This window comes from Prionailurus viverrinus, chromosome B1, assembly GCF_022837055.1.
Source record: "Prionailurus viverrinus isolate Anna chromosome B1, UM_Priviv_1.0, whole genome shotgun sequence".
In the NCBI taxonomy this organism is placed as follows: Eukaryota; Metazoa; Chordata; class Mammalia; order Carnivora; family Felidae; genus Prionailurus; species Prionailurus viverrinus.
Window position 1 is genome coordinate 192,581,437 of NC_062564.1, and position 26,880 is coordinate 192,608,316.

The 26,880-nt window shown below is 33.4% G+C and overlaps 1 protein-coding gene across 11 annotated transcripts in view; it reads left to right on the plus strand.

Moving 5' to 3' along the window:
• LCORL (ligand dependent nuclear receptor corepressor like) overlaps positions 1-26,880 on the plus strand; it is a 166,763-nt gene that overhangs the window by 42,806 nt on the left and 97,077 nt on the right. For 9 of the 11 annotated variants that reach the window (XM_047855645.1, XM_047855641.1, XM_047855635.1 and 6 more), the window contains exons 2-4: positions 7,018-7,083; positions 17,852-17,931; positions 18,807-18,936. In XM_047855645.1, the coding sequence (XP_047711601.1) occupies positions 7,018-7,083; positions 17,852-17,931; positions 18,807-18,936 (276 nt within the window). Of the gene's footprint in view, positions 1-7,017; positions 7,084-17,851; positions 17,932-18,806; positions 18,937-19,501; positions 19,507-20,395; positions 20,443-26,880 lie in introns of those variants that run through there. The other 2 variants (XM_047855647.1, XM_047855637.1) reach the window with 2 other exon arrangements.

Below are 26,880 nucleotides of genomic sequence, written 5' to 3' on the forward strand. Positions count from 1 at the left end.
CCCTCTCTAAAAATAAAAACTTTTTAAAAGGGCAATGGAAAAATTCATCTGTGATCTAAGCTTCCTCCTGGAAAACTTAGAAAAATTAAGTGCAAATGCAACAAAAGTAATTAGAAGGAAGGATGTAATAAAGGTATGGCAGAAATCAAAATCACAGAAATGGATGGACAATAAAGAAAATCATTGAAACCATCAGTGGTATTTTGAAAAGACCAATAAAATTGCTAAAATTTTGTCTGGGCTGATTAATGAAAAAGGAGAGAAGATATTTAAACCAACACAGGGGGCAGGGGGCACTTAGCGTGGTCAGTTAAGCCATTAAGTGTCCAACTTTGGCTCAGGTCATGATCTCATGGTCCGTGAGTTTGAGCCCCATGTCCAGCTTTGTGCAGACAGCTCAGAGCCAGGAGCCTGCTTCGGATTCTGTGTCTCCGTCTCTCTCTCTCTGCACCTCCCCTGCTCGTGCTCTGTATCTCTCTCTCAAAAATAAACATTTTAAAAATTAAAAAAAAAAATACTGGGAATGATAGAGGGCTATCACTACAGATTCTACAGACATTAAAGGGTAATAAGAAACTCTTTTGGACAACTTTCTGCAAATAAATACTATAACTTATAAGATACCAATGGCCAAAAATGACTTAGGTAAGAAATAGATAATCTGAGTATTTTTTATTGATTAAAAAAACTGAATTATAATTTAAAACCTTACCATAAAGCAAACTTCAGGTCTGATTTATAGTTAATGAATAAATGTTAAAATATACAAACTCAGGAAATAGAGAATAGCTATCTTCTCGGTTTGCTTTATGAGGCCAGCATTATTCTGTTACAAAACAGAATAGAGACATTTCAATAGAAAGAATGCTAACAGTTTTTAGTCATCAAGGAGCTGCAGATTACAACCACATGCACATTCATTAGAGTGCGAAAGTTGATAAGGTTCTGGTGCAACTGGATCTCTTGTGTTATTACTGGTGGGAATGTAAAAGACTACAGCCATTTTGTAAAAATGACTATTTGGTTTCTTAAAATTTTAACAACAAACCAAAGCAACTCTACAACTAACTTCAGCAATAACAATCTTAGATATTTATTGGAGAAATATGATATATTTATAAAGATTTATACATGCATGTACATACCAGCTTTATTTATAATAATCACACCTTCTAAATAACCCAAATGACCATTAACATGAGAATTGATGATTTATAATATATCCATATAACAGAATACATCTCCACAATTAAAAGGAAAATACTACTGATACATGTAACACCATGAATAAATTTCAGACTACTGGTCAAAAGAAGCAAGATACAAAAGAGTGTGTATTTTGTGATTCCATTTAGATGCAGCTCTAGAAAAGACAAGTCTAGTTTATAATGACAAAATAGATTAGTGTTTCTTTGGGCTTTGGATTATTTCAGGCAATTTACTCAAAATGGCACAAGGGTACCATTTGAGCTGATGGAAATATTCTGTCTTGATTGTGTTCTTGATTAAATGAAAGTATGCATTTGTCAAAATTTGTTGAACTTTATCCTTAAAATGGATACGTGGTATTGTATGAAAATTATATCTCTTTAAGGTTGACTCTAAATCAGAGGGTATGTTTGTCAGATTGTACAATAGAGGGAATTTGTGAAATGGAATATATATAGAGTAGAAGAAATTAACCATAATACAGTTATGAAAAGAGAGAGGTAAAATACAGAAGAGAGCAACATAAAGTATATAATGAGGATGACTTAGACACTTTTATTCAGTCTTATGAAGGGTGTTGTCAGCAACAGATGCTCACTAAAGGAATTACTTTACGCAGAAGAAAAGTAGTCCAAGAAGCATGCTTTGAGTTTTAATCAGTAACGAAGAGCAAAGACAAGGGTAAATATGTCTCTAAACATAAAAGAACATAATGCTCGGGAAAGTACACAGAGCGATAGCGTATATGGGGAGGAGGTCTGAGTCTTGCAATGATGGGTAAAGATTTGATTAACTTTAGATTTATATCCTGATTTCAAGGTTAACTTAAGAAAAGCATAGAAATAAAGGAAACAATTTTCAAACTGAGAAGAACAAATGGAATGAAGAATATTCAGTCAATTCCAGAATTTGCAAGAAAGGAGAGAAACAGAAACATAGCACCTTGATACAAATAGAAAAAAAGATAAAAATTTAAACCCAAATATATTGGTAACTTTTAAATTTAAATTACTAACTTCAGACAAAATGTCAGAGTGTTTTTATTTTATTTTTTTTCCCTCAGAGTGTTTTTAAAAAGATATTCCACATTAACAATACAGGAAGTTTGTAAAATAATTGAAAAAGACCTATCATGGGAACAATACCAAAAAATGTTTTATTTTATAGCTGTATAATATTAGACCATATAGTCAATGTATAATATTAGACCATATAGTCTAATGCAAAACTCATTGCTAGAAATAAATTAGGTGACTTCATAATTGTATAAAGTTCTATTCACCAGGAAGCTATGAAAGTTATAAAATTATAAACACTTGATAATACAGCCTAAAAAATATATAAAACAACAAAGAAATAGAAAAAGTCACAATTTTATGGAAGATTTAAGATACTTTTCTCAACAACTGAGAAGAGACATAACAGAAATGAATAAGGATAATTTAAAGTGTACAGTTAACATGCTAACCTAATGAACAAATACAGAATGCTGTATCCACCAATTTCAAGTGCGTGTTCTTTTCAAGTATATGTAGACAATTTTCAAAAGTTGTCTATATCAACTACATAAACAATCTCAGAAAATTTCAAAGGATTGAAATTATATTGGGCATTTTCTTCAAATAAATTAAGAAATATGCTTCCAAAACCCATGGGTCCAAAAAGTAGTCATAATAGAAATTAGGAAATATTTTGACCAAATGATGAGAGAATATGAATGTATCAAAAGTTGTGTAATGCGGCTTAAAGGAGTACTTAGATGGAAATTGATAGCTTTAAATACATGTTAGGAAAGAAGAACAGCTGAAAGTTAATGAGATAAACATTCATTTAAAAAGGAAAAATAAGAGCCAAATAAACTCAAAATAGAGGACATGAAATAAAAGCAGGAGCATAAATTAGTGGATAAGAAAACACACATACAAAAGAGATCAAGGAACCAAAAAAAGGTTCTTTTTAAATTAAAAAAAAAATTGAGAAATCTTTAATGAGCTTGATTGAGAAAAAAGAGAAAGCATAAATAACCAAAGTAAGGAATAAGAAGCAAAAAGGACACAGCTGCTGATATTGTTGGACATTAGATAAAAACATATACTGAAACATTTTATGCAAGTAAATTGAGAAATATAGTTGAAATGGGCAGTAACATAAGAAACAGAATACCTTGGGTGCGGGTGGCTCACTCAGTTAAGCCTCCGACTTTGGTTCAGGTCATGATCTCGTGGTTGGTGAGTTTAAGCCTTGTGTCAGGCTCTGTGCTAACAGCTTAGAGCCTGGAGCCCGCTTCAGTTTCTGCATCTCTCTCTTTGGAGGATCCAAAGCAGACTCCTCACTGAGAACAGAGAACCTGTTGAGGGGTTGTACCCACTAACGTGAGATTGTGAACTGGGCCAAAGTTGGATGCTTAACCGACTGAGCCCCCCAGGTGCCCCAAGTGGTGTTATTTTAAAAGAATGTAGCCAACATTATATTTAATGATGAAACTTTGAATGCTTTCACACCTAGATCGGACATAAGTAGTTAACCTTCAAAATAAAACTGACCGTTATTTTACCAGCGAAAGATGGATTTATTTAGGAATAGCAGAGACTTGTCATCCTGGACAAGCAAGCTGGGGCAAAACCATAGGCAAGTCCCCTGAACAAGTTTCTTTTTTTATAGAGGAAAAGGAGGAAGTTGGGTGGGCTCTTATAAACATTGGAGCCAACTGGGAGTTCAGAGTATAGTGGCCTTTCATTGGCTGAGTTATGACAGGCTCTCATTGGCTAAACTGTTGCCGGGAGAGGAGGAAAGCCTTCTTTTTTCCTTCTGGGACAGTCAGGTATATTCCACATGCAAAGTCCCTCTCTTCATTTAGGCTGCAGTTGACAACTAGTGATAGGACATGAGAGTTCCCACTGCTGGCCTCCTGCCTCCATTCTAAATGAAATTTCCTTTTATTAATTTTCACAAAGTCAAGGATGTCTACTATCATCACTAATTTTCATTATCATAATGGAGGCTTTAGCTAAGGTGGTAAGGCAAGAACAGGAAAAAAGAAAGCAGTAAGGATTTGAAAGGAGAAAACAAAACTACCATTCTCTATAGATAATGTGTTTGTGTATGTAAAGAATATCCAGATAAGTTTTTATAGAGAATTTAGCAATGTTGCTAGATATTGAGTCAATATACAAACATCAATTATGTTTCCATAATTGATTTCCAGAAACAAAACTTTTGATTAAAAATGTTTATGGTAGCACCAACACTATGCACTATGAATAAATAATTAACAGGATATATGTAAGACCTTGGTGTTATCTAGGGAGGAGCTGAGAAACTCAATAAAACAAAAGTGTAAGTCCTTATTTGTTTTCTTCTTTTCAAACAAATCTAGGAAACATTCAGCATTTAAATTCAGTTGGCTTACATAGGGAATACATTATATAGGCTTATACATTTTGTCCAATATATGTCACAGAAAAACATCTTAAAATAATTGTTTACAATGTTATTTTTGGAAAACATTGGTAAATAGAATATCTTAGTAATAGAAAGAGATTTGGGCTTCTTTCAGTCTGAGTCTTTACCCAAACTGGAAGTCTTTTATATAGCATCCTTTTTTTTTTAAATTTTTTTAAATGTTTATTTTTGTTTTTTTATTTTTTGGTTTATTTTATTTTATTTTTTAATTTTATTTTTTAATATGAAATTTATTGTCAAATTGGTTTCCATATACAACACCTAGTGCTCATCCCAACAGGTGCCCTCCTCGATGCCCATCACCCACCCCCCCCCACCCTCCCACCCCCCATCAACCCTCAGTTTATTCTCAGTTTTTAAGAGTCTCTTATGGTTTGGCTCCCTCCCTCTCTAACCATTTTTTTCCCCTCCCCCCATGGTCTTCTGTTAAGTTTCTCAGGATCCACATAAGAGTGAAACCATATGGTATCTGTCTTTCTCTGTATGGCTTATTTCACTTAGCATCACACTCTCCAATTCCATCCACGTTGCTACAAAACGCCATATTTCATTCTTTCTCATTGCCACGTAGTATTCCATTGTGTATATAAACCACAGTTTCTTTATCCATTCATCAGTTGATGGAAATTTAGGCTCTTTCCATAATTTGGCTATTGTTGAAAGTGCTGCTATAAACATTGGGGTACAAGTGCCCCTATACATCAGCACTCCTGTATCCCTGGGGTAAATTCCTAGCAGTGCTATTGCTGGGTCATAGGGTAGTTCTATTTTTAATTTTCTGAGGAACCTCCACACTGTTTTCCAGAGTGGCTGCACCCGTTTGCATTCCCACCAACAGTGCAAGAGGGTTCCTGTTTCTCCACATCCTCTCCAGCATCTATATAGTCTCCTGGTTTGTTCATTTTAGCCACTCTGACTGGCGTGAGGTGGTATATCAGTGTGGTTTTGATTTGTATTTCCCTGATGAGGCATTCTTGAAAGCTCTCTCTGGTGATAGTTCATTCACTTTCTGCCTGAAATTTCCACTATTGGAACTAGTACTGAATCGTTTCACGAAGATTTTATTAAGTACGTGTTTACCAAGTATCATGATAACTATCTTGTCAAATTTAAGACATCAGTTGTAAGTTGTATTATTTCTTCATGTTCTACTAAATGAAAAAAATGTTGCCACTCCTTGGCTATAACACACCATTGATTTTAATATACATCTTGATTTCAAAGATACTAAAAAACATTTTTTTTAAAGCATCTTATGGGGGTGACTGGGTGACTCAGTCGGTTGACCATCCAGCTCTTGATTTTGGCTCACATCATGATCTCATGGTTTGTGGGATCGAGCCCCATCCCGGGCTCCTTGTTGACAGCATGGAGCTTGCCTAGATTCTCTCTCTCCTCTCTCCTTCCCCTGCTTGCACACGTTCTCTCTCAAAATAAATAAACATTTTTTAAAAATAAAACATTTTATGATTTATGAAACATTTCTATAGAAGTATTTCCACTGTTTTATAATTTAGGAATACCACTAAAAAAAAATCTACTTTAGTTTTCTTTGTTCAGAGCCATCATGCTACCCTTAAGTTGTTTTCTTCCCTAAGTTCCTTTTCTTGGTTTCCTGGTTATTTTGCCGTTCTGGTCATTTTTCTTGAGATCCCTTGTAGTTTATTAAGTTGCTTAAAATTGAATAAGATACAGGTACAGACTTCAAAAAGAAAATTGTAAAATACTAAAATCAGTATATTCAGAAGGTAGAATACTCTTGTAAATTCATGAATTAGGGTCTTGTTAACCTGACAAGATATTCAGTAATTTTTTCCTTAAAACAAGGCAGTCCATAACCATGAAAAAATTGTTGTGTTTTCATTTATACAAGTATGTAGATTTAAATTTTGCACATCATACTTTTCACAGCAAGATTTTCTCATTCATTTACTCATTCTTTTAATTGGGGTTAAAGATGCTACTTTCTTTTACGTTAACATTTTTTATAACAAATATAAACTGGAATGTAGTACATGTTTTGTTTTTTATTCTGTCTACAAAATTATTACTGCTTATAATATTTCAACCTCAGAATATTTCTAAGTAACAAAGATATTTACTTGTTTTTGTTGTGAATATTTACATTTGAATATTTTAATTTCACAATCATGTGATTTCTGACAGTCATTGTTTGATTGTTTATTGTGTGTTGCCTACTTCAGCTTAATACACGTTAAGGAAAAATGACACCTTATAGTATGTAAAATTTATAAATTTCTAAATCATATAGAGTTCATGGTTTTTGATTATTATAAAATTAACTCTTCCAGTAGGTTATATATTTTTCTCTCTTTTACAACACAGGTTTTGAGAGTATTTTAGAAGGGCTTTATGGACCACGGCTACGAAGAGACCTCAGTTTATTTGAAGGTAATGCTTTTTAAATTTTAGTTTAAAACTCTGTCCCATTTAATAAACAAAAAATGGTTGTTCTATGCTAACTTTATATTAAATATGAATTTGTGGTCTTGTTTAATTAGTATTTTTAAATGAATAAATAAAATCCAAATATTTTGTTTTATAAATCTTTTTAAAAACTTTAGTACACTGATCAAAATGGAAACTGAAGCTTGTTTTTGGCTTAATGGTACAATTTAATTTTTATTACATATTATGTGTCCTCACTTATTCTTAAAGAAGATTTAAGTAAATATTTTCTGTTGCTCATGAGATAGGCAGCCTGGAAATCAGATTGTCATTCTGAAAAATCCTGCCATGTGTGTTCAGAATCTTATATTTATGTATAATACTATTTGTTATGTAGTATAGCCATCTCTTTCAAATGCTGTAGCATAAATCCTAGTGGAAGATTTTGATTTATGATATAATTACTGTGATACCCTAGTTCAATTGTTTTATTGCTTGCTTGGAAATGTAGAGCACTAGGAAAGAACAGTTTTGTAGACATCTGAAATTATATTCCTGTTTATTCACAAAATGGGTAGTGCTAGTATAGATTTACTGCTTTGTTTTTTAAAAAAAAATTTTTTTTTCAACATTTATTTATTTTTGGGACAGAGAGAGACAGAGCATGAATGGGGGAGGGGCAGAGAGAGAGGGAGACACAGAATCGGAAACAGGCTCCAGGCTCTGAGCCATCAGCCCAGAGCCTGACTCGGGGCTCGAACTCACGGACCGCGAGATGGTGACCTGGCTGAAGTCGGACGCTTAACCGACTGCGCCACCCAGGCGCCCCTAGATTTACTGCTTTGATTTTGATCAAATTATTTCTGAGTCTTGTATGGGGTCAGTTTTATGTACTAACTCTGTTACCTTCTATCCTGTGGTACCTGCCATTCTACCAAGACCCAAGACATCTCTACAGGCCCTTCTCTCTTCTGTATAAATAAGTCTTTAAGTTGAGGGAGTTGAGGTGGGAGTTGAGGAAGTGATGATGGGAGTAGTCAGAGTTTTCTGCTCTTTCTTTATTAATGTTGAGCAGGATAATTGAGTTATAAATTGTAGATCTGAAAGTATCTGTGAAAGATCATTTGTCCCAACCACCTGTCTTCAGTGAGATGAATTGATACACATGTAGAACACGACTTTAAGAATGAAGATTCCAAAATGTGCTTGTTCTTGTGTTTTATTATTCTTATAGCTAAGATCATTTTTTATGTCTTTTAACTTTAATCATTTCTCATCTTGTCATAATTCAACACTGAATTAAGTATTTTTACCTGATATATTTTTTAGCAGTACTAGCTGTAATTTCACCTATATTTCTGAGCTTACAAATGAACAAAGGAAACATTTATAGAAACAAAAATTTAACCTATGCTTGACCTATTTCTTCAGCCTTCCTTTCTTAACCTGCTCTCCTCATTCATGTCAGAAGTCAACATTATACTTAATTGTCTTCTGGTAACCCAAATTACAACTTAAGACTCTTAGCCTGTTGCTTCCCCTACTTTCATTTGTTTATACGTTGTATATGTATGTGTATGTTTATGTTCATTCAGAAGTTGTTTATTATGCAAAGGGCAGAATGTTCTAAGGAAATAAATGCTTTGTTTTTTGTTTCTAGGCTAGTATTCCTTTAGTATGCACATTTTACATGTTTATTTTAGGGAATTTGAAAATACAGATAAGCCAGAAAGAAAAACATTACTCCTAGTCCCACAATCCATAGATAACCTTTAAACATTTTTATATAAATGTAAGATATGTGCTTGTGTATATTTATTCTTTTATTATAGTGGTGTATACTCTACGCACAGTGTATATAGTTTCTGTGCATATTGTGTTCACTGGTATATCATTTTGGTGTATAACGCCTAGATCATCTTTCATCTTTCTTAACAGTATTTCATTGTAGATCTATTTATAATTAATTTACTTAGTTGATTTAATCACCCATTGCAGTATATCTCGTTCCATTTATTTAAATTCAGATAGATCTTATACTTTATGTCCTTTTTAGTGCTTTTTTTGGTGAGAGGAGTTAACAAAATTAGCTAAGCTTTGGAACTTGCATATAAGCACATATTCGTTGCCTTTTTTTCACCCTCAGATACTCTTTCATCAGGTTTCTTAGGTAAATTCTTCCTCCTTTTTCTGCTTTTATGATTTAAAAAAAAGCTTCTAATTAAATTGTAGCTTTAAGAATGATAATATAATAGCAATAAATCTGTGATCTGTGCAAGGATGAAGACAGCCATATATTTTGAAGGAAAATTAAATAAAAAATGTAGAGCCTTTTGAAAAGGCATGTAAAAACTACCCATTAGAGACATCTCCAGCTTCTTTCTTACCTCTTAAAAATAAGTGTGCTTGTTTTGTTGCCAATGTTAAAAATGGTTTAATATTTAGATGCTGAGACTACAAGTATAGGGATTTCTCACTAAAGAAATCTGTATGCAGAATTCAAATAGATTAGTGTATGTTTTCAGATAAATCATTGGAAATCTGAACCTTTATTACTTTGCAAAACCCAGAAACTAAGTATATTACGTAGCAAAAGATTCTTGTATATTACTCCAAATTATTTTTTATTAAAAAATTAAACTTTTAAGCAAAAATTCCCTCTTTTTTTCTGCTTTAGTCAGTCCTTTCTCATGTCTTATTTGTGAGCTGGTTTCTTCCACCTATGGGATCATCTGATTTATTTGTGACTGTGAATATTTACAAAAATACGAAAAGAGTGCAGTAGGCCTATGTAAACTGGCTGATAGATCCTTACTGGTTTTTCTCTAGGTGTGTCTACATTTGGAAGGGAGATTATATCAGAGGTCTGCAAGCTATAGCATGTGGGGCAAATACAGCTTGTTGACTTTTGAATGGTCTCTAAGCTATGAGTAATTTTTACATTTTTAAATAGTGGGGAAAAAAACAAAAGAAGATTAATAGTTCATGGCATGTGAAAATTATGTGAAGTTCAAATTTAATTGTCCTGTTAATAAAGTTTTATTGGAAACAGCCCCTCTTATTTGTTGAAACATTTTCTGTCTGCTTTTATACTACAACAGTAGAGTTGAATGGCGTGACAGATGGTATGGCCTGCAAAACCTAAAATATTTACTATTTGGCTGTTTATGGAAAAGCTTTGCTGACCCCTGACTGTACCACTGACTGAAGTTTAATATCTTTGACATAATATCCTTTTTTCAACTCTAAACACTATGATGGTGGAGACAACAAAATTACTTTTTATTTTTTATTTGTTTTTATTTTTATTTTTGAGAGAGAGAGAGTGTGTGAGTAGGGGAGAGGGGCAGAAGGAGAGAAAATATCAAGCAGACTCCATGCTTAGTGCAGAACTCAGCTTGAGGCTGGATCCCATGACCCTGGATTAGGACCTGAGCTGAAATCAAGGGTCAGATGCTCAACTGACTGAGCCACCCAGGTGCTGCACAAAACAATTTTTTAAGATTTATTAGGTGAAACATTAAAAAAATTTTTTTTTAATTTTAGAGAGAGACCACAAGTGGGGGAGAGGGGCAGAGGGAGAGATAGAATCTTAAGCAGATTCCATGCTCAGCACGGAGCTCGCACAAGGCTCAATCCCATGGTCATGACCCCAGCTGAAATCAAGAGTCAGACACTTAACTGATTGAGCCACTCTGGCCCCCCTTCCCCCCAATTTTTTTTTAATCTGAGTATAGTTGATACACAATGTCACATTAGTTTCAGGTGTGCACATAGTGATTGGACTTCTCTATATGTTATGCTCACCCCAAGTATAGCTATCACCTGTCATCATACAGTACTATTACAATATTGACTATATTCCCTGTGCTGTGCCTTTTATTCCTGTGACTTATTCATTCCATAACTGGAAGCCTATTATTCCCTACCCCCCTTCATCCATTTTGCCTGTCCTCCCACCCCACCCACCCCTTCCTTACCTTTGGAACCACCAGTTTATTCTCTGTATAGGTCCAGTTGTGCTTTTGTTTATTGATTTGATTTTTTTTTTTTTTTTAGTTTCCACATAATTGAAATCATATGGTATTGGTTTTTCCCAGTCTGACTTGTTTCACTTATAATACTCTCTAGGTCCACCCATGCTGTCACAAATGGCATAATCTCATCCTTTTTTAAGGCTGTGTAATATTTTAGTATGTATGTGCATCTCACATCTTTCTTATCCATTCATCTATCAATGGACACTGGGTTGCTTCCCATCTTTAGGTTATTATAAATAATGCTTCAGTAAAACATAGATGTGCATGTATCTTTTTGAATTAGTGTTTTGGGTTTTTTTGGGGTAAATAGTATTGGAATTACTGGATCATATGGCATTTCTATTTTTAATTTTTTGAAGACTCCACACTGATGTACCAATTTTTCTTCCCACTAACAGTGTACAAGAGTTTCTTTTTCTCTACATCCTCTCCAACTCTTGTTGTTTCTTGCATTTTTTAAATCAAGTTTTTATTTAAATTCTAGTCAGTTAACATACAGTGTAATATTAGTTTCAGGTATAGAATTTAGTGATTCATCACTTACATACAACACCCAGTGTTCATCACAACAAGTGCCCTCCTTAATACCCATCACTTGTTTGCCTTTTTGATTTTAGCCATTCTGACAGGTATAAGGTGATATCGCATTGTACTTTTGATTTGCTTCCGTGATGATGAGTGATGTTGAGCATCTTTTCATGTGCCTGTGGTCATTTGGAAAAATGTCTATTCATGTTCATATTTTAGGTGGATTATTTGTGGTTTTTTTGTTATTGAGATGAATAAATTCTTTATATATTTTGGATGTTAACCTCTTATCAGATATATCATTTGCAAATATCTTTTCCCATTCTGTAGGTTGTCTTTTTGCTTTGTCGATGGTTTCCTTTTCTCTGCAGAAACTTTTTATTTTGATGTGGTCCCAATAGTTTATTTTTGTTTTTGTTTCCTTTGCCCTAGGAGACATATCTAGAAAAATATTACTACCACTAATGTCAGAGAAATTACTGCTTGTGTTCTCTTTTAGGAATTTTGAGGTTTCAGGTCTCACAATTAGGTCATTAATCCATTTTGACTTTATTTTTGTGTATGATGTAAGAAAGCAGTCCAGTTTCATTCTTTTACACGTAGCTATCCGGTTTTCTTAGCATTTATTGAAGAGATGTCTTTTTCCCCATTATGTATTACCTTTTTGTTAGATGAAATATTTTGAATGCTTATTTTGTGTAAGGAACTGTGATTAGCGGTGAGGAAAGGAACTACTAGGAATTCATGGCCTAGTATTAAGTCAGTAGTTTTCTAATATGAATTGATTATCTATATTAAAACCAGAGAATCTAATATTGCTGTATTTTATAGTTAGGTAAATTATATTAGCTCTTATCAATGTGTACACAAAAACTTATCCAAGTGTATTCATCATGCTATTTATAATCCCAAGACTAAGTATCCAAAAATAGGGTATTGATTAAATAAGTTACGATGCATCTGTTTGATGAACCATGCGTATCTGTTAAAAATGATTTAGAAGTATATTTGAGCATAGGAAATATTTGTGACAAATAAACATGTGTATAATATCCTAATTTTTTAAATAGCATTTTTGGAGCAGTTTAAATTTACAGAAAAAAAATCAAGTAGAAAGTACAAAGATTTCCCATATAATCCCCCTTCAAGGTTTCTCTATGTTAATATCTTTCATTAGTGTGGTACATTTGTTACAGTTAATGAGCCAATATCAATATATTTTATTAATTAAAGCCTCATAGTTAAGTATACACGTTGTACAGTTGTCTGCATTTTGGCAAATGCACAGTCATGTATCCACACTATAATATCCAACACAATAGTTTCACTGGCCTAAAAATCACCTGTATTCATCACCTTTTTAGTTCTTTCCTCTGTCCCCAATCCTCTGCTCTTTTTACTGTTTTTGTTTTCTTCTCCATAATGTCATATAATTGAAATCATACAGTATTTAGTCTTTTCAGACTCACTTCTTTCACTGAACAATATGCATATAAGTTTCCTGTGTCTTTTCATGGCATCACAGCTCATTTCTTTTTATTACTGAATAATACTGCCTTGGTTAGATGTACCACAGTCTACTTAAAAGACATTTGGGTCACTTCCAAGTTTTGGTAATTACTAATAAAGCTACTGTAAACATTTGTGTACAGGTTTTATGTAGACATAACTTTCCAGCTCATTTGTGTAAATACTTAGGAGCCCCATTGCTAGATAAGTATGGAAAGATTATGTTAAACTTTGAAGAAACTGTAAGACTTATCTTCAAAAGTGGCCGTACTATTTTGTGTTCTTACCAGTGATGAATTTAAGTTCCTTTTGCTCTGCATCCACACCAGCATTTGATGTTGTCAGTGTTTCGGACTTAAACTATTCTAGTAGCTGTGTAGTGGTAGCTCATCTTAATTTGCAATTCTCTAGCAGCATATGATATTGAGCATCTCGGCAAATGATATTGAGCATCTTTTCATAAGCTTATTTGCGATCTGCATATATCCTTGGATGAGGTGTCTGTTCAGACAGTTTTTGGTAGTTAGGTAATGATGATAGATAATAATGATAGAATGAGGAAGTATTCCTTCTGCTTTTATTTTCTGGAACAGATTGTAGAGAAACCATCTGGATTGGAGTTTTCTTGTTTTGGTAGGTTATTGATTATTGATTTAATTTCTTTAGTAGATATAGTCCTATTGAGATTTTCTATTTTTTGTTTGAAATTTGGTAGATAGTGTCTTTCAAGGAATTTGTCCGACTAATATTATTCATAATATTTTTTTATTTTTTTATTATTCATAGAATCTGTAGTGATGGCCCATCTTTCACTTCTGATATTTTCTTTTTCTTTACTTGGTTAGGCTGGGTAGAGGTTTATCACTTTTATTGATGTTTTCAAAGAATCTGCTGATGCTCATTTTTGAAAAGACCTAGAATATAAACTGGAAGGATATATTGCAAAATGTTAATCATTATCTCTGGATGATGGGATTACAAATAGTTTTTATTCTTTGTACTTTTCAGTATAGTTACTATGTAATTTCATAATGAAATTTTATTTTTTAATAACATTGCCCAATGTTCAGTATCTTCCCTCAAAGTCAACATTTGTTAGGGGTAACCTGGGTGGCTCAGTTGGTTAAGCATTCGACCAGCTCAGGTCATGGTCTCCTGGTTTGTGAGTTGGAGCCCTACCTCAGGCTCTGTGTGGACAGCTCAGAGCCTGGAGTCTGCTTTGGATTCTGTATCTCCCTCTCTCTCTGCCCCTCCACCGCTCATGCTCACTCCTGGGCACGCTGTCCCTCTCTATCTCTCTCTCTCTCAAAAGTGAATGAACATTTATAAAATTAAAAAAAAAAATCAACATAGTTATAACTACTTTTTCATGACCTTCATGATCAACCTAGTTCAGTATTCTCTTTTTTCACTTTTCATTGGGCTTTGTCTTTGGGAACTTTACATTTATTTCTTGTGGTTAAAGGGTACTGAAGAGAATAAAAACATTCAAAGGAAGTATGATTATCTAAAAGAAAATGAGAGTACCACCAATTGGACTTGTTAGGTGTTCTTCATACATTCTTGTTTAATTTTGTTACTATAGTCTTAAGGTGTAATTATTATCCTCATTTTAACGGATGAGGAAATTGACGCCAGGGAAAGTAACTTGCCAAAGGCCACATCTAGTATTTGGAAAGATATCTCAGTTCCAGGGCTCTCTAATTTCAAAGTCTGTTATCTTTCCAAGATAGATTAGGTAAAATGATTAGAACCAAACTTTGCCCATGAGTATATACCCATGGTGAAAATGTTGATCTTTTGTTAGTCATTTACTATCCGTTTTCATTATGACATTGCCTTTTCTGTGAGATACAAACTTTGGCCCTTTTTGAATTTATAGCTTCATTAATTAAAATTTCAGAATAAGAGGCAACTTATTTTAGGGATATCTGATTTATTGTCTTATTTTGTTTGAGAGATAAAATTAATGTATTTTGGGGCGCCTGGGTGGCGCAGTCGGTTAAGCGTCCGACTTCAGCCAGGTCACGATCTCGCCGTCCGGGAGTTCGAGCCCCGCGTCAGGCTCTGGGCTGATGGCTCGGAGCCTGGAGCCTGTTTCCGATTCTGTGTCTCCCTCTCTCTCTGCCCCTCCCCCGTTCATGCTCTGTCTCTCTCTCTGTCCCAAAAATAAATAAACGTTGAAAAAAAAAATTAAAAAAAAAAATTAATGTATTTTGTTGCAGTATTTATTTTTCGTGACATGAAAAGATAATCTGGACAAACAAATCTGGCTTAGAGTTTTTCAAAAATTTTTTTCCAATAAATAAAAAAAAATGTGTCTCATCATCATTTATTTGAACTCAAAATCAAAAGTTGATGTAGAAAGAGTAGTTATTAAATATTTGTAAGTAAAGTCATAGTTTTTTTAACCCAGCAAAATTTAATGGCATTTATATAATTTTGATTTATTCAGTGCTGTTTATTTAACCACATAGGGATTTACTTTAATTAACATCTCTCTGAAGAACTTCTAAAATAACTAAAATAAATGAGATAATCTGAGCATGCCCAACTTATTTTACAGCTGGTAATTGTTTTAATTAATCCAAAGTTGTTCCTCAGTTCAACATATTTATCACTGAAACTTCATGAAACCTTGTAATAGTTTTTCAAAAATACCTCTTCTCCAGGACTACCAGCTATTTTTTAAAAAAGCACAGTGCTAGGTATCTTTCATATTTTTTATTCATGAGGCCATAATAAAAAAGCAATAAGATTTCCTTGATCTATCAAAGTTATTATGCTTAGCCTATGAGTCAAGTTTTTGCACAGTAATACTGCATAACAAAGAGCTCTAAAATCTATTGCTTGCTCATTGGGTGATCTGATTCACTGGACTTCAGGAATCACTTCTCCTGATGATTCCAGGTGCCAGTCGGAAGGAGTAATGGCTGTGTTGGGCAAGTTCTTTTTGTGTTGCAAGGTAGAAACTCAACAGAACTGGGGGAACTTGCCATACCTTTTAAAGCATCAGCTTGGAAGAGTATACTTCCACTTCTCCCACATTCATTCCACTGATCAGGAAGAGACATTGCACAATTCCACATTCCGGAGTGTGAATGTATTATTCTATAGTGACAGGCTGAAAGGTTGAAGAAAATTTTACACCTACATAACTACAGTTCTGGGTTTCTAATTGTATAGATTGCTTAAACTTTTGATTAATCAGGTTGTTTACAAAAAAGTGATCAGTTTTCTTAAACTGATATATTAAAATTATCTGTCTTATGCAAATTAACCTTATTAAATATATTTGTGATGGTATAGATTTAAAAAATAATGACTGATGATCCTGTTTTGATAGTAACTAGCCTTTGCATGGTGTTTTAGAGTTTATAAAATATTTTCACATTTTTTCATGTGATCCACAAGTTAGGTAGTGGGATCCTTACTTTACAGATGTGAAAATTAAAACAAAAACGTTGTGACTTGACAAGGTTACAACCAGTAAGTTCCATTACAGATTTTTGGAGACTTTAAATCCAGTTATCTTTACATTGCCCTATACTGGGTTTCATGCTCCCATTTCCTACCATTTCTAAGTTTAGATAAATAATAGAAATATTTCTGGACCACTGTTAAAACCTAAGGGAGCTATCACTATACACTTTATACTCCATCACATCATACTATCTTCTACTCTGATTTGTGTATCTGGATTGATGCAAAATTGCTTAGAGGCTGATCCTCACTCTTATTTATTTATTATTATTCCAACAAAAGTAAGCTTATTTTCTGTGTAATTTAGTAGAAACATGTATTCAACTTCATTATGTATTTCAAAAGTATGAGGGAAAATTACTGTGGTATACCCCAGTGCTTTTCAAATTAGTACCAGGGTAACTGCCTCAGGTGATAATGGTTTCATACATTTGAGGTTCTGTGTAAAAATTTATTTGGGAAAAGAGATGGAGAGTTTTACTGCAAGAAGGAACTTTGAAAAATCACTGTCATACCAAGTATAGTTAGGATGGCAATGATATTCTATCTTCATAAAATTTCTTCATTATATGTTTGTTTTGCACAAACTTTGTATTATAATAGTTGACTTATATGAAACATTCTTGTGAAAAAAAAATGTTTTGTGTTGAATAATATAACATGTTTACCTGCCTTCTACTCTAACTCTTGCAACAACACCTTTAAACAATGTAATAAAAATCGGATCTCTTTAGCTATGAATTTCTGTTTTTTTGGACAGCATTCCATTTTCTCAAATCTGTGGGCTTTTCTGGTGCTTTACTCCATTTTCTCTGTTTTATGTTGCTTTCATGATGTGCAAAATTTATTTATTTTGCCCCCATATCTCCCTGTTTTGATTTCTTTCATAGTGAAAATTAAAAATTAATAGGTAATGATAAATTGAATCTTTTAGAAGGTTAGATGATACTTAAGACCCTATTGTTAGAAAATTAATTTATAACCAGCTCATTGTTCTTGATACTTTGTCCCATAATAGTGCAAATTACTCTCCTTACAGCCTTCTCTGTTTATTTCTTTCTAGAGGTCATCACTTTAATTTCAAAGTTAGGCCTTCTCCCTTTACTATTAGTAGTTAGTTTTTTTATATGAGCCATTGCTGTGGAGAGTGGTAATTTTATTTGTTTTAATAAAGTTAGTATACTTAATGAATATTTTTCCCTCTTTTAAAGACTGTGAACCAGAAGAGCTGACTGACTGGTCTATGGATGAAAAATGTTCATTTTGTAATCTACAGAGAGAAGCAGTCAGTGTAAGTTTTAGTGCTATGAAATTATTTCTAAACTAATTGCACAATTGTAACACAATTTTTTTAACTGAATTTTTTCTGAAAATTGGTGATTTACAGTGGAAATTTAAATACTTGATTTTGGTAATGTGAAGAATATTTTAAAGTCTAACATTTAGCTTAACTTGCAGGTGAAATCACAAAACACTCATCTTTTTTGCTTATTTCACATTTCTTCCTTATAGCTCCCTGACTCATGAAGTTCAGTTTAGATCTGTTTTGTATTTAGGTAGATGACAGTGAGTTTAGAGACCTAGTTTGATTTGAGACCACCCTGTAGTCTTTCTTAGGAATCTGTAGCTGGAGGATAATGCGGTACTACTTTTTAGCCTTTTACTCTCTTGAAGTCTTTTGGATATCACAGTTATTTCCTGTGTAAATGATTAAATATTTAGTGTCTAATATAAACAAGGCATAAACTAGACAAGCAGCATCTTCTTGTATGGTGGAAAGTCCTAATTCTTTACTGGTGTGAGAAAGGCTGAAAAGAAATGACAACTTGAGAACCTGTACCCATTTTGGTCAGATTAGTGGGTAAACATACCTGCTTTGTTGTTACAACTCTCATTATTGGCATTGCTATCTAATGAATTTATTTAGCAATATATTTTATCTACTCTGCTCCCCCCTCCATTTTTGACTGTAGTTTTGCCAAAAAATAAGGCTAATTTGGTATCAAAGCTAAATTTCTTTTCTCCTGACTCCTGTCCAAATTTTATGTTCTCTCTATATAATTTGATAGAATAAATGAACATTTAGAGAATATTTTTTTGCAATTTTTAATGGAATTTCATGTATAATAAAAAGTGATTTTTTATGTTGTTTTCTTATAATTTTAGGATTGTATACCATCTCTTGATTCTTCACAGTCAACACCAACAGAGGAACTATCATCTCAGGGCCAGTCCAACACTGAAAAGATTGAATGCCAAGCAGAAAATTACCTAAATGCACTCTTTCGAAAGAAAGGTAATATTGGTATACTTTGTCATTTAAAATTTGCAGTAGAGGTCTAAAATGTTTGCAGTTTTCTTGCAAGTTTTTTTTATGTCAGTCTTTACTCCATTTTTTATTATTTCTTTTTTTATCTTTAGTTTTTCTTCATATTAGGACATTAGAATTCTTAGTTACTGTAGGGTTAGTCTTCTATTAGCCATTCCTTTTCTCCACTTTTTTCTCAAATCTGTCCCTGACACTATCAGATATTTTCCTCATCTACTATAGGCAGACAGGAAGTGTTTTTATGCTTCTGGTCTTTATTTTGTTGCTGTTCTCAAGACTTCAAAAGTTCTTTCATGTTCAATAAGTGATAGATATATTATACTGTAAAGCTGTCTTTAGAAATCTAACAGTTAAGTCATTTATCAGCCAGATTAGAGTATTTTTGCTGGCGTGGGATTTCAGTGTTTCTTTGGTAGCTTGAATATGCTTACTTGACCTTAAATGTCAAATGTTCTTTTTTACTCACCTGTCTAAACTATTTAAACCAAATGAGGCTTGTTTCACTTGTTACCTTACTTGATACACATGTATCAGAGAGTAGTTTTTATATCTTAGTTGCTTGAGAAAAATATAGAAATATAGAACCTTCCATTTTTTGTTCTTGGCAATTTCTGCAGTAGTAGAGTGTCTTAATTTTTACCACATAGATCTTTGGAGTGAGTCATGATATAGGGGGAATGTAAGATGGGAAGGGTTATCATTCTGCCTCCCACTTTCCAGAGACTGAGAAAAACATTATTGTATTTCATCTAGGTGTTGACCCTGCTTTACTCCTCTTTGAAATTAGGTTAACATCAGATACTGTTCTATTAAGTTGATAACTTTTAGATTTTAATCAATAATGTTGAAAATAGTCTTCACCTTTGAGCAAGGAGGCTTTTGTTTAGTCCTCAGTGTTATGAGTTTTATGTGTTGAAATATGAGAATTCTTTTATTAGAAGAATCATTAGTGTATTAAAAGACCTAAGGTTAAGAACTGTATATTTTTTTTAAGTGCAGGAGACTGAAAATATTTTCCTGTATGTTACTAAAGTGCTTAGTGTTGAGAAATCGGCATTGTCTTTAAAAAAACATTATTTTTTTTAGAAATTTTCTATTTGAACCCATATTAATATTTTACATGCTTTCCTTAAGAAGTTTATAACATATCAATTTAAAAAATTTTATTCTGCCAGTGTACTTACACTTAAAGAATTATGTTATCAGACTTATATCACTAATAGAGCTGGAAGAAATGTACACATTTACATACATGCACACGGTTTCACCTTAGAACTCTTTACTCAGTCTTCTTTTCCTTGAGTAATTTATAATGGTAGTCACTGGAATTATCAATAGTTATGACCTATAATTTTTGATAGTATGGAGTAACCTGTGCTCCATTGCCCTATTAAGAGTAATCAGTAAACACTTGGTACTATTTCAGCTGATTCAAGCATCTGGGTCTTCAAGAGGTCTCCTACCAATGGTTGGGTGAGTGTTCATGGATATTTAGTGACCTCTCCATTTGAGGTGAATCTTGGCTTTCTTCCCGATCTTTGAAGGATTGCAAAGTTTTTAAATGAAAGATTCTTATTAGTATTTTTGCTTTAACTTCAGGTCTTATCTTTGTTAATTCCTTTATTTGTAGTCCAACATGATTTTCCAGATTTAATTAAACATAAGGACTTTTCTACTCATTTACTTGGTTTTGTTTTTGTTCTTTATTTTTTAATTTTCTTTGATAAAATCATTTTAGAGGTTTCCAATATGGTCTGGATTAGGATAAGGCCAGAAGATAATAATAGTATCTTTAAGTGATGATAACGTCTCTGTTTATTTAATTCCACTGTTAACTCTACTTGAAAATGAAAGGCATAAACATGTTTTTAAAGATAAGAAACACTTCTGAGCCTTTGGAGTAATAAATAAAATGTTGATAAAGCATATTGTTGGTGGAGCTTTTATTTGATTCCTGAAAATTTCCCAAACTCAGCCATTTTCAGGAATTCTGGATATTAGTAACATTAATGTTACTGATACTCAACAGATACTGATCTTTTGCTTAGTTTGAGGAATATATGCATGTTAATCATCTTGCCAAAATGTAAAGAAATCTTTTAATAGCTTTATTATAGCTTGTTTATTATTTTTCCTAACTGTGGTTTTAGGGACGAAGATAATGATAAGTATAAACTGTTATTAAGAACCCACTACACAGGGTAATGAGATGGTTGATGTCATCAGTTATGATTGAGCACTGAAACCTTTTTATGCCTTAATCTTGTTTAATCTGAAAACAATGTTAAGAGGTAGGTACTGTTATCATTTTAACAGGTAGAGACAGTGAAACACAGAGAAGTTAAGTAATGTGTCTTTTAGTTCTATTACAAACATTTGAATCCTCAGGAAGTTAAAAAAAAAAAAAAAGTTAAAAAGTGTTCTGTGTGAGGAGCACCCAGATTCTTTTATGTACTAAGTAGGAAGACTTTCCTATTCTATACTTATTAGCCAGCTAGGATTAGAGTTATTTTAATTGAATTAGGCAGACTAGAGAGGACTGTGAGAAATGCTATATTTCTTCTACACTTCCATTTTCCCTTTTATGAACCATGGACACTTTCAGCGATTAGTTTCCTTGTAGTGTTTAATAATAGATTGGAGGAAACTTAAATACTAAATAGTTTGGCAAATCCCTCATAATTAGAAGCTAGTCAAAAATACTTTTTCAGAGTTGAATAAATGGGGGGGAGGGTATATTACTACAGAGATGAACTTTTAACTAGCTTTGAATATTATTCAGAAATTTTTCAAAATTTTTCGAAATTGAATTCCTTCCAGAGGTTTACCCTAAAATTGTCTATAGTGTTAAAATAGAATGAAAGCTCCATGAAAGCAGGCACTTTTTTTTTGTTAATTGCAGTATCCTCAGTATTTAGAATAATACTTATTACATCTGTCTTCAGGAAATACTTGTTGAACTTATGAATGCGTACTAATAAACTGTCCAGGTATCTTCCAGTTTCACTACCTATTCTAATATTACTACTTATTTGATTTGAAGAAAGAAATTAATTAACATGTATATATAGTTTACCTTTCCCTACTCTGTACTTAAGTTTGTTACTGTGTATAGTTTGAGTATCAGTTTGTTTTGAAGTGTGTAGAAACATAGCCATGTAGATATAAAATGCCTTTTCCAAAGTATCCCCATCAGATGTAAACTAAATTATTTTTACTTTTTGCTTCGCATTCTCAGATTACCTGAAGCAGTGTAAGTCACCAGCTTATGATTCAGGAAGATGTCTCATCTTTTATTTTTAAATTAAAGAAGGTTACTTGACTAAATTGGAAAGATAGTAGTTGAATGAATCATACTGCTAAATATATGATAAAATGAAATCTTTCTTCATCAAAATACAATATGTTTCACCTGCTTTATCTTTTATCCACACACATATTAGCATTCATGCAACTACTATTCTGGTTTTTTGTTTTCAAAGACCTTTCCTGATATATTTGATGCAGTTAGTTGAAAGCTGATATTAACCAACCCTTTCCCCTTAAATTAATTGGTAGCCAGGTTTTATATAAAGTCTTTCAGACTTTTCTGAACACAGATCCTTTTCCTTTTAAACTCTTAATTTTTAAATCTTTTTTTTTTTTTAATTTTTTTTTCAACGTTTATTTATTTTTGGGACAGAGAGAGACAGAGCATGAACAGGGGAGGGGCAGAGAGAGAGAGGGAGACACAGAATCGGAAACAGGCTCCAGGCTCTGAGCCATCAGCCCAGAGCCTGACGCGGGGCTCGAACTCCCGGACGGCGAGATCGTGACCTGGCTGAAGTCGGACGCTTAACCGACTACGCCACCCAGGCGCCCCTTAATTTTTAAATCTTATATCAAGAAATAAATATTAATATGGCTTGCTAAACAATTGGTTATGACTGTTAATAAAGCATTTGATTTCTTCTAAGAAATCTTTTAGATTGCTTTTCTCTAAATTTTTTTTTTTTCAACGTTTATTTATTTTTGGGACAGAGAGAGACAGAGCATGAATGGGGGAGGGGCAGAGAGAGAGGGAGACACAGAATCGGAAACTGGCTCCAGGCTCTGAGCCATCAGCCCAGAGCCTGACGCGGGGCTCGAACTCCCGAACCATTAGATCGTGACCTGGCTGAAGTCGGACACTTAACCCGACTGCGCCACCCAGGCGCCCCTAGATTGCTTTTCTCTGAATGCAGGCATCCATGAGTGACTGTGTAAATTTGACCTGATACATTCATGCCCAGAGTTTCTTACACAAATATGCCTTTGTGAGATCATTGTGGGTCATACATCGAATTTCTCCTATATGGGTTGCCATTTGGAACTTTCCGGAAACTGTGTATTAGTGCCATAAAATAACTCACGTACTGTTATGGGCCACGTTCAAAGGTGTTTATGAAAATATTTTTCTTGTTTTGTCATAATCTGGAAGATATGAATGAAATTCTAAGAAAATACACTTAAAATTAGAACTGGATTTAAGATTTTTGCATTCTGGTAAAATCACTTTTCTACCTGCAATACCATCCATGACAGGAATTAAAGGCCAACTGTCAGGTCACTCATTATCATCTGCATTCTTATCTCCTTTTGTCTTTTTTATCCTCAAATTCGAGTCAGTTATCCCTTTACAAGCACCCATATTTCTACTTTGTCTTTTGAAACTTGTGGTCTTTAATCAGCAAAAATATCCTGTGTCCTCAGGCTCTTCCTCTTAATGTTCCCTTTATTTTATTGTTGTCACTCAGATCTGCATATTCGTAAGAGATGCTTTTGTAGCCCTCCCCTTACTGGCTGTTTTTAATTTCTTGCTTTATGTAATATAGGATGATACCATTGGCAGGTAACCTCTAATATCTTTATAGCTGCTTTCCCATCATTTATTCACTCTCCTCACTCAAAACCCTGAGCTCCTTTGAAGCACATGACAGCAAACTATTCTATCTATATTATCATGTTGTGGACCTCTACCAACCTATTCACTTTATTCCTCCCAAATGTTATTCCCATCACAATTCTTAGTGACTTCAAATTCTATGTAGGTGATATATTCAACACTCTGGACACTCTGGACCTCTTCATTTCCAATGATCTTTTCCTCCATTCCCCTCCAGCCATCTTTCTCCATGACCATTCCTAGACCTTTGCCGCCTCTCAAATCTAATTTCAGCCATCTCTTTCTGTGACTACAACTTCATTCCAGTACTCATCCTGCCCCCCCATTTTTTTAACCTCATTACAATTTCCAGTCTATTGACCACACCAATTTTCAACTCTTCATTGTCTCCTAGACATGACTTCACTTCTCCTAGAAGTGGCAGAAGTGAAGCTGAATAGCTCTGATAATGTGCTTAATAATCACTGTGATCATCTTTCGTATAAAAATCTTAACTCCGTTAATTCTCTCTTCCTGTGTCATATTTGCTTATTAGAACCTTATCTGTGTTTTAGTCCCATTCCTCATATATTACACACTTGCCCTGACCAGCTAAACTTGGCTAGAGTAAAACACCCAATTATGTTGACTTTATAAGTTTTGCCTAATCAGTTTCCTCTCTTTCAAGTAGTTATTTTCTCTTTTTCGTCAGCTCTCCAACAACTAAAAAGTTACTCTTTATTTTTGTAGCACAATTACATTCTAACATATATAATTTACTTCTTCCTTTATTTACTATGTATTGTCTTTCTTCTGCTGGAATATAAGCACCATGAAGAATTGGATTTTGTCCTTGTGTTGACTAATATATCTCAAGCATCTGACACACAGATATTTAGTAAATATTTATTATCTGTACGTTTACTGTCTTCACTTCTCAATTCCCCTTTTCTTTTTAACCTGTCCCAATTAGACTTTCTTTCCTACTACTTCACTAATTGTTTTATCAGTTTCCTTGGTAATTCCATCTTGTATTATTCAGAGGGAAGCTATCAGTTCTCATCTTACTTAACCTTTCAGCATCGTTTGACAGAGTTGATCACTTCCTTATTCTGATTTCTAGGAAATTATATTCCAGATAATTTTTTCCATATACTGTAGTTTTATGAATGAGAAAATCTTGTGTAAAAATCACCTGAATTATAGGCCAGGCCTACCATATGAGCTTGCCTGTCTGTCTCATTTAATATGATCTATATTCTGTTTTAAAGAATTTCCTGGTCCCCATAGTACTTCAGAACCTCATTCTTTCTGAATTTCTCTTACTCACCAACATACAAGGAGTCTAGGATTCTAGCAGAGGGCTTTTTCAAATACCATACTTGTGAAATGTGATAAATTAGTTTATAAATTGCCATCTTGCCATTTTTAGCTTACATATAATTTGAACTGTCAGTTACAGTTTACTATTTGCTGTTGGCTAGTTGTGCATTATACCCACAACCTTCTCAGATTGTTTTATAAAGGTTATCAATTAATAATATTGATTTGTTAGTAATAACTAGTAGTTATCCCCTGCCTTTTCCATATGGATTTATATTTGTGTGTGTGTGTGTGTGTGTGTGAGTTTTCCTCCCTAAAATGTTTTGAGTGAAGTCTTTAAACTGTTTCTATATTTAATGGAAGGGGCCAAAGCATAAGTTCACAATTGAACAGATAGGAATTCAAATCTGTCCCACCATATATTATGTGATTCTGACAAACTACTAACCCTTTTTGTGACTTAGTTTTCTCATCTGCAGAAGAGGCACAATAATTATAGATATTTATACTCTGTTGTCTGTCCTCATCCACCAAAAATGTAGTTTTGTTAAAATAGAAGATAATGGTTAAGGTTTTAATGTTTTAATCATGTGTGTTCAGTTGTAGCTTCTGGTGGAAAAGAGAATATGGGCTATGGAGTCAAACCTAAACGTGTTGCTTGCAGTTTTTTTCCATTAAATTAGCTATGATATTGGGCAAGTTATTTAACTTGGTGATACCATATTGTGAATTATATCATTAATATAATGTAGATGAAACATCTAGCTTAGTACCATATTTATAATAGGCATTCAGTGAAAAGTAACTCCATGGTGGATTGCACTAATTTTTATTGATTTTGTTGTATGAGAAAGCTAGGCACTGGCATCTAAATGGCCTGCTCTTTTCATAGTAAGGCATAGTAGGTAAAATGTTGGGTTTTGGATTAGACCAAGAGTCTAGTCCTGGCTGATATATTCAGCCTTGTGTGACCTTGGGCAAACTTTTTAACTCTTTAAGACTTGTTTCCATTTCTATAGGATGGGAATAATTCTAGCTTTCTCAAGAGGATTATTGTGATGATTAGAAGAGTTAATGTAGCCAAACCCACCAGGTTGTATGCATTAATTATGTGCAGTTTTTATATACCAGTTATACCTCAATAAGTTGAGGAGAAAGAGATAATGCATATAAGGACTCAGTAATCTACAACTGCTGCTACTTTTATTTATTATCATTATCATCAATTACATGGAATGACAATAAATCAACAAAGGGAGACCATTGAGAGTTTAGCTGCCACATTAAATCATCTGATTATTAAGAGTGTGGTCTTTAGGATTCCATGAATTAATAAGTAACATCAAGATGTAAGGTAGCATACAGTCTTAAAAGTGAGTAGTAATGCTTCAAAACTGTCAGCAGCAAATAGTATTCTTTGGATGTTTTGAAGGAGTAGAATTGTCCGCTAATAGGATACAAATTGCAAATTTGTATTGCAAACTACAGTATTGTGTTTGTTTTGTACAAATAAAAAGTCACTTTTGTGCATCAGTTTCTTAGTTAATAAAATGGAAAACTTTTTGCTAAGATGTGTTGGTATATATTGTTAGCCTATGTAACATTCAGGAAGTAAAACAATATAAAGAAATACTGGAAAAAATTATTTTGCAGACATTCGTGTCAATCAACCATGTGGAACACTT